The sequence below is a fragment of the Cutaneotrichosporon oleaginosum genome (assembly GCF_008065305.1).
Source record: "Cutaneotrichosporon oleaginosum strain ATCC 20508 chromosome Unknown ATCC20508_contig01, whole genome shotgun sequence".
Classification (NCBI taxonomy): Eukaryota; Fungi; Basidiomycota; class Tremellomycetes; order Trichosporonales; family Trichosporonaceae; genus Cutaneotrichosporon; species Cutaneotrichosporon oleaginosum.
The window spans coordinates 3,163,701-3,175,537 of NW_027072170.1; the positions used below are offsets into that span (position 1 = coordinate 3,163,701).

The window sequence follows — 11,837 nt, forward strand, 5'->3', positions numbered from 1 at the left end:
CCAGACTCGTAGTTCATTGTAGCTCCAGTTCGTTCTACTCCTTCGTTTTCTCTTCTTCCCTTCTCACTCCTCTTACATCTTCACCATGACATTAAAGCGACCGCGCATTGCAACATTAGGTGAGTCCATAGCCCATGTGCGCCTTGCACGAGCTCACACCTCACAGAGGCGTTCATCATTGACACCTTCACCGAGGTTGACGCCGATGGGAAGGAGTCCGCAGTCGACAAGGCCGACCAAGTACGTGCTTCCCCAGACCTTGCTGACGCCCCAGATAGGCGGTGCTGGCACTTATGGTACGTCCGCCTCCGTCTTCTTCGGGGCATCCACCTCTGGACTTCTCCCGTCTCCCGCCCGGGCGCCTCCTCGCTTGCAACTGACCATCAGGGATCATCGGCGCGCGCATCTTCCTCCCGCCCAGTCGGCTCGCCATGATCATCGACTATACGCCCGAAACCTTGCCTCCCTCCATGAAGGCGCAGCTGGAGGGATACGGTGCTGACATGTGGGCGTGGCGCGAGCGGCATGATGGCGCGGGCACGACGCGCGCAGTGAATCGATACAACGGACAGGTGCGCGGGTGAGTGGCCAGATAGCGCCTTATCTTGTGTTGCTTGTGTCCCGGGACGCGGGGCATGGCTCTGGACGCCGATGCCTTCTGACACACACAGTTTCGAGTATCTGAGTGCGCCCATGCTCTTGACACCGCGTGCACTCCTTGAAACCGATTTCCACACTCCGCTGCCTAGCTGGCTGCACCTTGTCTCCTATCCTGCCCGTGCGGATCAGGTGGTTCAGGATATTGCCTTTATATCTTCCGAAGTGGAAGAGGGCTGGGAACCTGGACTGCTGTGGGAGCCAGAACCTGTGAGCGATGATGAAGACCGCGCAAGCCCAACGCTGATAGGAGCCATGCTGCATTCCCGAGAATCTTCCGCTCATCTCCAAGCTCACGCGGCAAGTAGACATTATCAGGTGAGCTCTTTCCGCTTGCCCAGCTGACACCAGTCCCAATCACACGGAGGCGCTGCAGCTGTTTGGTCGCACTATCTCCTCGGAGGACGAGCTCGTGCCAGTCCTCGAGTGGGCGGTGCGCTCCCTCGTCGCCTTTCGACCTCGTATGGGCGCAGTGATCCGCGCTGGGCCCTTGGGGTGCTGTTATGCACTGACATCTGAGCTCGTGCGCACACCGTCACCACATCCGGCGGCAAGGAAGACATCGAACCCAGGAACACCAAGTCATATCCAACCAGTGTATTGGGCACCCGCGTTCTGGCACCCCGACATGCCCGGGTATAAGACGAAGGTTGTCGATCCCACAGGCGCGGGAAACGCGTTCATGGGAGGGTTGATGGCTGCATTCGATGAGGGCAAGGACATGCACGAGGGTGAGTCGGCGCAGGACGACGGGCATCGTTGAGTTGACACCAGCCGTCATCTGGGCCAACGTCGCAGCCAGCTTCGTCATCGAACAGGACGGGTTACCAACGATCAAGACGATCCTTGGGCGCGAAGTGTGGAATGGAGATTACCCGTGGGAGCGAGTCGAAAATCTCAAGCGGCGCATGAAGGTGGGCCGCGCAGCGACTTGAGGGGTATAATGTAAGTTTGCAGCGCTCGTACGAGCGCATACTTTAGACTAGAGATGTGTAGATGCAGAATGTACATTTTTGGTGTGGACAGAAAGTATTGCCGTCGTGACGGTTAGTGCCTTCGAATTGCCGCATGCGGACATGGCCCAACCGCCTTTCGTTGCCACCCAAGACATCAACTTGTCTTCATCACCAACTCTCCCTCACCGTCGCATCGCGCCAGCATGGACGAGGGCACCGAACTCGTCGAGGCATACGGTGAGCCCACTGTCCCACGCATCATGCTGACAGCAGACTACCTCTTCAAGTTCGTCATTATCGGTGCGTCGCTCGTCGCGCGTCGGCGGTGGAGGTGCGGCCCGAGCGCATCATCCACGTCCACGCCGCGTCGAGACTGACTCCAGGCGAATCCGGCACCGGCAAGAGCTGCCTTCTCTACCAATGCATCCATGAAATGTGTGAGTGCGCCGTGTGATGCATGGGCGCTCCGTGAAAGACACAGCCATGGAGCTGCATTGCACGCCGAAATGACGGCTTCGCAGCCCATTTTGGACCGGGCTCGCGGTCGCCATACTCGCTCGCCAGGAAGGGGTCGCTCGGCCGTCTATGCCGAGCGCGAGAAGTCGCAGAAGCGTCGGTGGCGCTATAGCGGTGCTATCGCCCCTCCTGTCCGTATGGGAGAGCCTCATCACATGTGCCCAACCAAGCGGAGCAGGCGCGCTCGCTCCGCCCCCACCGTGTCCCAACTCTCTTCGAGCTCTGGCCGTGTAGCTCCGTGACGCAGCCGCTCGTGTCTTGTTGGCCCAGCTGACGGCAGTCAAGGAGAACGCCGCACACACCATCGGCGTCGAGTTCTCGAGCCGAACGATCCGCATAGGCGACCGGAGCGTCAAACTACAGGTGGGTACTGGAGCGCCGCACGATCGCTGTGCGCCACCCTTTCGGATGCTCAATCGTGATGTGGCCGTTGCTTGGCACGAGAGGCGTGACCGTGACGGTAACGCCGACGACAGATGACTGACGCCAGCTTTGGGATACCGCAGGTCAAGAACGCTTCCGCTCCGTCACGCGGTCATACTATCGCGGCGCGGCGGGCGCCATCCTCGTGTATGATATCACGAAGCGCATGACGTTCGCCAACCTCGACCGCTGGCTGCAGGATGCGCGCGCTCTCGCGAGCGAGCACCTCGTGCTCGTGCTCGTGGGGAATAAACTGGATCGCGACGACGACCGCGAGGTGGAGTATGTGGAGGGCGAGCGGTGGGCGCAAGAGAATGGTGAGTGGGTCGTTGATTGCCGGCGGCCGCCGGCGGGGGTAAATGGCGCGGGATAATCGTGTAGGCGAGAGAGAGCGCGCGCTTACCGCCGGCAACTGGTAGGCGAGAGTCGTGTCGCATGAGCTCCGTGTCTGGGCTGCCCTCCTCACCGCGCCCTCTCTAGTCGACATTGCACCCCAACCTCCCATCCTATGACCTAGCTAATTTCAGGCGTTCTCTTCGTCGAGACGTCATCCTTGACAGGAGAGAATGCGAGCACGCCCTTCCTGCTCGCGGCGCGCGCGATTCTCGAGGGCATCGACGCGGGCACGATCGACCCGGACGTCGCAGGCAGCGGCGTGTCGTACGGCGAGCGCCAGCTGCGCGCAGTTTCGTCGAGTGGGCGGCTGAACGGCATGCCTTGGCGGCGGCGGCGGCGAGACAGTATCTCGATCCGCGAGATGGTCGGCAGCGGATCGCGGTGTACCTGCTGAGTCGGCCGGCCGCATAGCGGCTATGGCGATCCTTGCATCTGACCTCATCGCTACCATGCCGTTTTACCTCAATCCTCCATTTCTAGAGCACCACTTTCCCCTTTGCTATTGTACGACCACATAATGCATGTATGGCCTATCCGGCGGGCCCGTACCGCCCCATGCGCGACCCCGCGGTCCACAGGCCAACACGGGTATTCCCGTCCATGATCTCGCGGCGCAGCTCGACTCCAGTCTCCGTGAGCAGAGCGCCAAGCGGCGCGTTCCACCAAGCGCCGGTGACCGATATTGCGGGTGCCCCTTCCACGACATCCTTCTCTGGCGGTGCATCGTCCGACTCTCCCTCCTCTTCTGGTCGCCCGCCCTCCAGATGCAGTAGGAGGAGGGGTACTCTCGCGCGCACCGCATGCTCCATGCTCGCGAGGCTGAACCCGCTCTGGCTTGCCAGTACGCCGAGGAGGGGCACGCGCGCGTCCTGCGCCGCTGACATCAGCGGGGTTCGCCTTCCGCACTCACCCAGATGCGCTAGCGTCCCCTCGAACTCGCGCACAATCCTGGGCCCCACCACCCGCCGCTCGGCCTTACATTGCGCGACGACGCGCAGCGGGCGGATGCGCGCGCCGGGAGTGCCGTCGCGCTTCAACCCTGGAGGAGTAGGAGGCTTCCACGCGCCGTTTTCACTCCCGGTCCCACTACCCTCAGCCTCAAGCGGGCTTGGTGTCGCCTTCGCCGTCCTCCGCCGTGGGCGCCGCGGCACCCACCAGAAGCCGCGCAGGTCCACGCCGCCGTCGCCGCGCCCGCCAACGTGGGACAGCGCCATGCGCAGGTCTCCATTCAGGAAGCGCTGGGTGTGGTTCTCGAACGCGAGACCAATTGCGCGCGTGGAGGGGCCAGCCATGACGATGTGGAGGAGTTGACTTTCAGATCCGATCAGAGATCGTGCCTTACGTCCACATCTACTTCCGGGACGGTATTTCCGGTGGACACATTACTGCGGCGTTCGGCGTTGTTGCGAACTCGTCAACAAGCGTGTGGACGCAGAGGCTGATGAGGCTGGCGAGATATGCCAAGCACAGAAGCGGAATTTAGCTCTCGTCGGCGCCGGCAGCTTGTTCGTCAGTAGACTGCTGCTGCCCACCGTCCACTTGAAGCGCGGCTCAGTCGCTTGGAGTATCGCTGCACTTCGACTCACGGCTAAGCCCCACCCGCCGCCTCCTCTTCCCCCCCGCATGCACTCCGTCCTCTGTCCACGGATGTTCCTCGGTGGGGCTCATCGGGCTCCGGATGGGGCGCCGGTTCATCCCGCACTGACTACTAACTCCGTTAACATAAAAGCGCCACGACCAGTCTCCTCAACGCCATCAGCAACATGCGCCTCCCTCTCAACACCCTCCTCCTTGCCCGTGCCGCCCCGGTCAGCGGGCAAGTGAACGACACGACGCTGACCCTTCCCGCTTCGGAGCCACCCTACTCGCAGCCGCTGGACCCCCAGCTCGGCTCCTTCTCGATCGAGATGGACCACTGGCGGGACTGGGCGGGCCCGACCGTCGGCGCACCCAACGCCTTTGTGAACACGGCACTCGGCCAGCTCTCCTCGCGCACCGGCAAGCCCGTGTATCTCCGCGTGGGCGCGAACAGCGAGGACCGCGCGACGCTGGACCTGGATGTGGCGGTCATGGACGCGGAGTTCCCGCCGCCGACGCCCGCCGTGCCGGCGCCTGAGGCCTCGGCGATCCGCATCGGGCGTGACTTCTACGCACTCAGCGCCAATCTGCCTCCCGGAACGGACCTGCACTGGGGCGTGAACCTCAAGGCTTTGAACCAGGACGAGACGCGCGCGCAGCTCGCCCACCTCGCGGAAACCTTTGAGCGACCTGAGCTCGCTCACGTCCACCTGCGCGCCGTCGAGCTCGGCAACGAGGCCGACTTCTACGCCGGCCGCCACGGCGCCGGGATCTACAAGGAGGGATGGGAGGACTGGGATGCGGCGAACTACACCGCGACGTGGGTGCGGAGCGCGCGCGACGCCCTCCCCCTCTTCGACTGGGAGACGACGACGCTCAGCCCGGGCTCGTTCGCCAACCTCCTCACGCTCTCCGGCATGAAGTGGCCCGCGGCTGCCTGCTACCAGGCCGGCATGCTTGCCGACCCCGAGATTCGCGCCGCCACGCGCCAATTCTCAATGCACACGTACTCCGGCGCTTTCGAAGAGGGCATGCCCGTCCACATCGGCAGCCTGATGAGCAAGCAAAATGTGCGCGGTAACCTTACCGTCAAGACGGCAGACGTTGCCGCCACTCATGCTGAGGGCCTCGAGTACACGCTCAGCGAGGGCAACTCGTACGGCCACCACGGCATTCCGGGACTCAGCAACGGCGGCGAGCAGACCATTTGGGGCGTCGACCACCTCCTCCAGATCGCGAGCCTTGGCATCAAGCGCATGCACTTTCACAATGGCCGCGGGTTCACGTACAACGTTCTTCAACCGGTCGCGCTCGAAGGTACTGGTGTTGATGATGGCACGGGGCTGCAGGGCGCCCATGTCTCGGCGCTCTACCACGCGCTCCTCATCGTTGCGGAGGCCACGGGGAAGGGCGAGGCCAAGGTTGTTGAAATTCCGACGAGCATCGACTCCCTTGCTGCTTACGGCGTGTATGAGGATGGCAAGCTTGTGCGCCTCGTCATCATCAACTCGGACATATACGTCGAGGGTATGGGCGAGCGTTCCGGCACCCGCGTCAAGATTGATGGCGTTCGTGGCAAGGCCCGCCGCTTCCACACCCCCTTCACCAACGCAACCAAGGGCTTTACTTGGGCTGGACAGAGTTTCGAGACGCCCACGAGTGAACCCACGGGTGATGTTGTTGAGGAGCCCGTCGACGGGTCAGTGGAGCTCGAGGCCACATCTGTAGTCCTCATTGCCCTCGAGTAATTCGTAGAAAAGTCGAGAAGGAGTAGAATATCTAGAATCCAGAGAATATGCAGTCCAGTCAATCAAGAAGGCTGTCCACCCCACAGTTCGCGGCAACAATGCATACAGTTTCAAATCTCAACAAGATGCACCCGCTCGACATGCATGCCAGCAAGTGCACCGAAAAGCCGTCGTCTCTACAGGAGATGGTCGGGCAGCAAGTCGCCAACCGTATGCTGAGTTACAGGACACGCGCCGCCATGGATGCGACGCGCGTGGGGTATAGCGATCCTTCGTGGGTGTTTTGGGTTTTTCTTGATTCTATCGAGTCGCTTGCTTGATTTCCGGACAATTTGTGTACACGGGAGCACGGAAGAAGTGTTACAGCCACAGCGCATACAGCCGCTCAGCGTACAGCCACGTCGCCGGTGGGGTACAGCCGTCTCGTTGCCGATCAACGTTCCGTTACATGAGCGGGGGAAGGTGTCCGCCGTTCGCGTACATGTACGATGGGTCCTGCCAGAGCGGAAGCGAAGGCTGGCCCTGACCCGGACGCTCCGTTACGGCTGCAGCAGCAGCCTGGGCGGCGAGAACCGGGTCACCATCGGACGGCGCGGTAGCGGGAAGGGGGTCGATGCCGGCTGGGCCGGCACCAGGGGTATTCCAGTTGGGCGCGGGGTGACCACCGGGACCGCGGAGGTGAAGCCACGGCTGGCCATCGGGGCCAGGAGCATGATAGCTCATACCGCTGTGGCTGTGAATCTCGCGGCCGTGGAAAGCGGGGCCGGCGCCGGCCTGAGGAACGTGGAGGGCAGGACCGCCCGAAGCGCCTCGGCCATAGCCGCTGCCGCCCATGAACGGAGCGCCACCCGACGCGCCATAGACCTCAGTCAAGGCGTTGATGTGCTGCAGCTGAGGGCGACCAATGTGACGAGGGTGGTAGGCACCAGTGTTGCGGTTGCTGTAACCGCCACGACCGTAACCACCACCGCCGCCGCCACCGCCGCCGCCACCACCGTAGCTGAACGACGCATCCTCCCGCTGGAGCTTGGATTGGATGCGCTTGCCGTACGGTGTGTTGCGAATGGATGGAAGGATAGGACGAATAGCCTCGACGAGCTGATGTAAGCACATATTCCGCCGGAACGCAATATAGACGTACCACCATGCGCTGACCGATCTCGCAATAGTCGAGAATGGTCTGGATGACATAGTTGCCGTAGCTGTCGCGCAGTAGTTTCTCGAGACGGGACCGGTTGAGCACCTCAGCGACAAGAACCTTGCGGATCTCGGGGTCGGCGACACGGATACACTTTTCTACAACATTGGAGGAGAACCTGATGTCAGTTTGCTGTATAACACCATGAACGTACTTTTGCACAGACAGACTGCAGACGTTGCCGACGAAGGTGCGGATGAGGGGTTCAGAGAACCGGGCATCATTCAGATCGAGGATGTACTGAATGACGTAGTTGCCGAAGGGGTCCTGAACAAGGTAGAGCGAGTTGAAGATGATCTCGGTGACAAGCTGGACGCGCTGGCCTGGCGACGCGTGATCGATGGAGCGCTGCAGGACGCAACAGCCATGGCGGTGAGTAGCGACCTCAATGAGGTTGGTCGCGATGGCGTTGTAGATAAACTGGTTGTCCTCAGGAATAAGCTTGTTTAAGCACTTCTGGATGACGTGATTGCCATTCAAATCCTTGATCAAAGCGACGACATTGACTGAAAGCGCATAGATCAGGGTGCGAATCTGCTTGGGTTGACGGGGCTGCGCCAGGAAGTCAACCATCTTCTGCACAGCGCGGGTGCCGTGCATGTTAAGCGAGATGCCGACCAAGTCGTTGGCAACCGAGTCGATGATGGCCGAGCGCTGCTCCTCGGTAGCATGCTCCAGAAGCTTCTGACACAGGTAGTTGCCGAAGGGGTCGATCATAAGCTCGGGGAAGTGGCCGTAGGTCTCGCGGAAGATCATATCACGGTGGGTGGGGTCGCCTTCCTCGAGCTTCTTCTGCAGGTACCGGCAGCCGTGCTGGTCCTTGCACAGAGAAAGGATCTCGCCCTGGAGGTCCTCAAGGCGCATGCCAGAGAAGCGGTTGAACTCGCGGTCAGCCTCGGCCCGCTTGTTCTTCATGCCCATCATGCCGGCAGAGTAGAGAGCGCCAGAGCCGAACGAGTCGTCGTCGAAGCCGTAGTTGTCGTAGCCACCGCCCTGGGGCATGAAGTTGTTGCCACCCTGGCCTCCACCTGGGAGACCCATGGACGAGTACAGGGGGTCGGCCTGGTAAGGGCGAGGAGCACCGTCAAGACCATACCCACCGGCAGCGCTCTTGTTGGCAAAGGCGCGCGCGAGGTCTGGGTTAGAGAAGCCACGCTGAGCCTGGGTGAAACTGTCATTGCCCAGGGGACTCGTGCCCGTGCGCTTGGGACCGGGAATGTTGGCAGTGGTGGCACCCAGACCGAAGGGCGTAGACGGGACCGACTTGCTAGGCATGGCAGGCAGGCTCGAGATACTGTCGGCGAGACCAGTGGGCGAAGTCTTACGGCTGCCGCTCATCATGGAGTCACGGGCAGTGTCGTCACCACCGGCCATAAGCGAGGTGTTCGACAGAGGCGACGTCAGGCCGCCGCGGCCAGCGCCAGGCGCGGGGAAGGGGCTCCACTCGGAAGTCTTGAGAGTCGTGTCGAATGGGCGCGAGCCGAATGCACGCGACGACGCCTGGGGAAGCGGAGCCAGGTCGAGTGCAGCCGACGCGGCTGACAGACCTGAGTCCTTGAGTGACGGGAACGGGTCGTCGTCGTTGATGGCGAGGTAGTTTACGGATTCTGTTGTCAGCGTGAGCTCATGGAGGGCGACGATAGACTCACTCTGGGCACCCTCGGCATCAACGTCATCCTCATCGTGCCACTTCTTGCCTCCCGGCTCGAGGACGCTGAGGGAAAGCTTCTCCATGCCAAAGGTGGGACCATAGCCGCTGGTGCGACGACTGGCCGGCATGCTCTTGGCGCCGTTCATGTCGCGACCTTGGCCGATGGGAGCGACAGGACCAGTGCTGGGAGCGCGCTCTTCCGAGGCACCGTGCGGGGTACGGGCTCCGAGCGGCGAAGTGGGCGCAGAGGCAGCAATGCTGGCTGCATTGCCACCGTTGACCAAAAGCTCGTCGAGCTTGTCCTCGGCGTTAAGAGCATAGAGCTGGGCCTCAAGGCGCCGACGCTGCTCCTCACGCTCCAGACGCTTCTTCTCAATACGCTGGATCTCCTCGTTGGAAAGGTTGTCAGGCTTGGGAGTCGAGCTCTCGGTGCGCTATACATCAGTTGCGTCCGGGAAGAACACATACCTCTGCGATCGGGGGCGAGGACGCAAGGCCGTTCACCTCAAAAGAGGGGTTGCCTTGCTTGCCATCGATGCCGTTGAGCTTGGGCGGCGACGTAGTCATGCTCTGTGTGTCTGGAAGGATCTGGAGTGGGATCCGCGAGTCTGGGCGGTCAGCAAAAATGGGTCAACAGCAGAGCGAGTTTCAAGCTCCATCGTCCCTGGCGGTGGACGACGGCCTGCTCATCTCGGAAAACGCACGTCCAAACTCTCGAGATCCGGCACGAATAAAAAGGCAAAGGCGAGACGAGGGGTCTGAATTGAGAGCAGATTTAAGAGAGTGAGGAAGCGCGGGATGATGGTCGAGTCGGAGGAACAAAATGTTCGGATGGAAGGAAGGGCAGGGAGCAAAGTTATTGCGCGTGTTAAAAACGTATTACACTGTCAGCGTGATGAACGTCGGTGAATCCACAGCGATGGGGGAGGGCAATGACAAAGCGTCTGAACAGTGCGTCCGTAGCCCATTCCGTCGAGTCCCCATCCTGAACGGTTTGACCAAGCAACTCACAACCGCGGCTCTGCGTGTAGGAGGAGGAGAAGGTTGGAGAGGATGGAGAGGTTTGCCGGGAGGGTGAGTCGATGGCGAGGGAGGCGCAAGGGGAGGCTGGGGTTTCGCTAAGAGCTACAACAAGTTTAGTGCCGGGACGTGAAAGAGCGTGTGAGACTCTTTCTTTTGTCGTGACCGTGACCGGATGAGGAGGGCGGGAGGATGAGGAGGTTGGTGATGAATGAATTGAGTTGGCGAATGTCTGAGGTGTTGCAAGTGGCGGTTTTTGCAAGCGCTAGATCCAGCCAGCCAGCCAGCCAGCCAGCCAGCCAGCCGGACGCAGCCATGTCAACGCCCGCTTTCAAGCCGGGAGGGTTGGAGGGGGCGAGGCAAAATTCAGCCAGAGTGGCCTGCGTACCTGGACACCTGGGCACCTGGGCACCTGGCACCTGGCACCTGGCACCTGGGGTGGCCTGCGTTCAGCGTGCAGCGTGGGGCGTGTGGAACGCACAGGGCGCAAATACGTGCTTCCTCTTCCTCCATTAATAGCGGAACCAAATTTCAATAGGATTCTCTTTTACTCTGATCAAATGTGATGCCACACACTCTCTCCCCACACGCTTCACATGCCACAGCTCGGCTTCTCCCCTTTTCTCCGAATCGCCGGAGTTCATCTCCATCTGCGTCTCCGGCGTGGTTCAAGTGCGCCACCCAATAACGCTGACAAGCTGACAAGACCTTCAGAGGCGCGGCGCACATTGGAAGCGGCGCCAAAAATACAGCAGTGAAGATGGGATGCCATCGAATCTACACACGTACAGACCCCACAAGCCAACGAAGCACCTGAGTGTGCTAGTTTAGTTGAACTGGAATGTCAGTCCCTTCCCTCAAGCGCGCCGCAACAAAACTCACCTTGACGAAGCCCATAGCCTTGGACTTCTCACGGAAGCACTGGCGGCACATGTCGAGGCCCCACTTGCGGATGAGACCGGCGCGGTGGGCGCAGACACGGCACTGGCGCGAGCCCTTGCCGTAGTTGCGGGGGCTGAGGTTAGCACAATATTCAGGCTCAGAACGCGATGCGCGAGACCGGCGCTGGAGTGGAGCAGACAGAGGGCACCAGAAGGAGGTCACAGGGCAGGGTGCGGGATGCTGGAGCGTGCGATGTACCAGCAGGAGCTTGTCCGTGGGACGACTTCCGCTTCCGATCGAATCTTCGAGCACGATATCGTTCGCGCGCACGGGGTGCAGCGTGCACAGGCCAGACGCGCAAGCGCGTAGAATTTTGGAGAGGGGCAATGTCGAGGAGGATTCGTAGCGGAATTGTGTGCGGGCGGTGATGGACCAACTTGGGCCCTTCCACATCGAGACCAGACCTTGCGTCGATCGATCTAGCGGCGCAGATGTCGTGATCACCGTGTCGACGAGCAGTTGTTGCCAGAGCGAGCCAGCACATAGGGAAGGCTCTTGGCAGAGTCGTCAATTCAACTTGTCGGCATCGTTGTTCAATGTCGAACATGCTGAAGATACGCCAGACTCGCGCCATGCCCCCATCGTCGCGCAGATCGCGGTCGCTGCACGGCGCATGTCGGAGTGGGCTCGCCACTCATGCCGCGCGTCGTCGAATCGTCGTCTCCGGTGCCCACCGTCGCAGCCTCACGCGATCCCTTCCTTGTCGTACCATCCTGCCTAGCCCATCCCGTCTGCTCCCCAGCGCTCCGCCG

At 61.2% G+C, this 11,837-nt stretch overlaps 6 protein-coding genes across 6 annotated transcripts; 3 read left to right on the plus strand and 3 right to left on the minus strand.

Annotated features, from left to right (window-relative positions):
* Positions 1 to 85: 85 nt before the first annotated feature.
* Positions 86 to 1,592, plus strand: COLE_01273 (uncharacterized protein; the record flags this gene model as incomplete). Its single annotated transcript, XM_018421697.2, has 8 exons — positions 86 to 119; positions 167 to 240; positions 275 to 296; positions 388 to 580; positions 672 to 867; positions 911 to 975; positions 1,009 to 1,388; positions 1,432 to 1,592. The coding sequence occupies 8 exons, from the start codon at positions 86 to 88 to the stop codon at positions 1,590 to 1,592; spliced, it is 1,125 nt and encodes a 374-aa protein (XP_018283044.1).
* A 224-nt stretch (positions 1,593 to 1,816) lies between these two features.
* On the plus strand, positions 1,817 to 3,342 carry COLE_01274 (uncharacterized protein; the record flags this gene model as incomplete). The annotated part of the gene is made up of 6 exons (XM_018421696.2): positions 1,817 to 1,850; positions 1,887 to 1,913; positions 1,997 to 2,050; positions 2,410 to 2,492; positions 2,620 to 2,869; positions 3,080 to 3,342. The coding sequence occupies 6 exons, from the start codon at positions 1,817 to 1,819 to the stop codon at positions 3,340 to 3,342; spliced, it is 711 nt and encodes a 236-aa protein (XP_018283043.1).
* Positions 3,343 to 3,478: 136 nt separating this feature from the next.
* On the minus strand, positions 3,479 to 4,240 carry COLE_01275 (uncharacterized protein; the record flags this gene model as incomplete). Its single annotated transcript, XM_018420620.2, has 2 exons — positions 3,479 to 3,825; positions 3,859 to 4,240. The coding sequence occupies 2 exons, from the start codon at positions 4,238 to 4,240 to the stop codon at positions 3,479 to 3,481; spliced, it is 729 nt and encodes a 242-aa protein (XP_018283042.1).
* Positions 4,241 to 4,711: 471 nt separating this feature from the next.
* On the plus strand, positions 4,712 to 6,274 carry COLE_01276 (uncharacterized protein; the record flags this gene model as incomplete). Its single annotated transcript, XM_018426133.2, has 1 exon — positions 4,712 to 6,274. One exon carries the CDS (start codon positions 4,712 to 4,714, stop codon positions 6,272 to 6,274), a length of 1,563 nt encoding a protein of 520 aa, XP_018283041.1.
* Positions 6,275 to 6,718: 444 nt separating this feature from the next.
* On the minus strand, positions 6,719 to 9,690 carry COLE_01277 (uncharacterized protein; the record flags this gene model as incomplete). The annotated part of the gene is made up of 5 exons (XM_018427245.2): positions 6,719 to 7,372; positions 7,416 to 7,590; positions 7,627 to 9,079; positions 9,122 to 9,557; positions 9,592 to 9,690. 5 exons carry the CDS (start codon positions 9,688 to 9,690, stop codon positions 6,719 to 6,721), a joined length of 2,817 nt encoding a protein of 938 aa, XP_018283040.1.
* Positions 9,691 to 10,965: 1,275 nt separating this feature from the next.
* On the minus strand, positions 10,966 to 11,076 carry COLE_01278 (uncharacterized protein; the record flags this gene model as incomplete). The annotated part of the gene is made up of 1 exon (XM_065626139.1): positions 10,966 to 11,076. The coding sequence occupies one exon, from the start codon at positions 11,074 to 11,076 to the stop codon at positions 10,966 to 10,968; it is 111 nt and encodes a 36-aa protein (XP_065482633.1).
* Between the last annotated feature and the right edge of the window lie 761 nt (positions 11,077 to 11,837).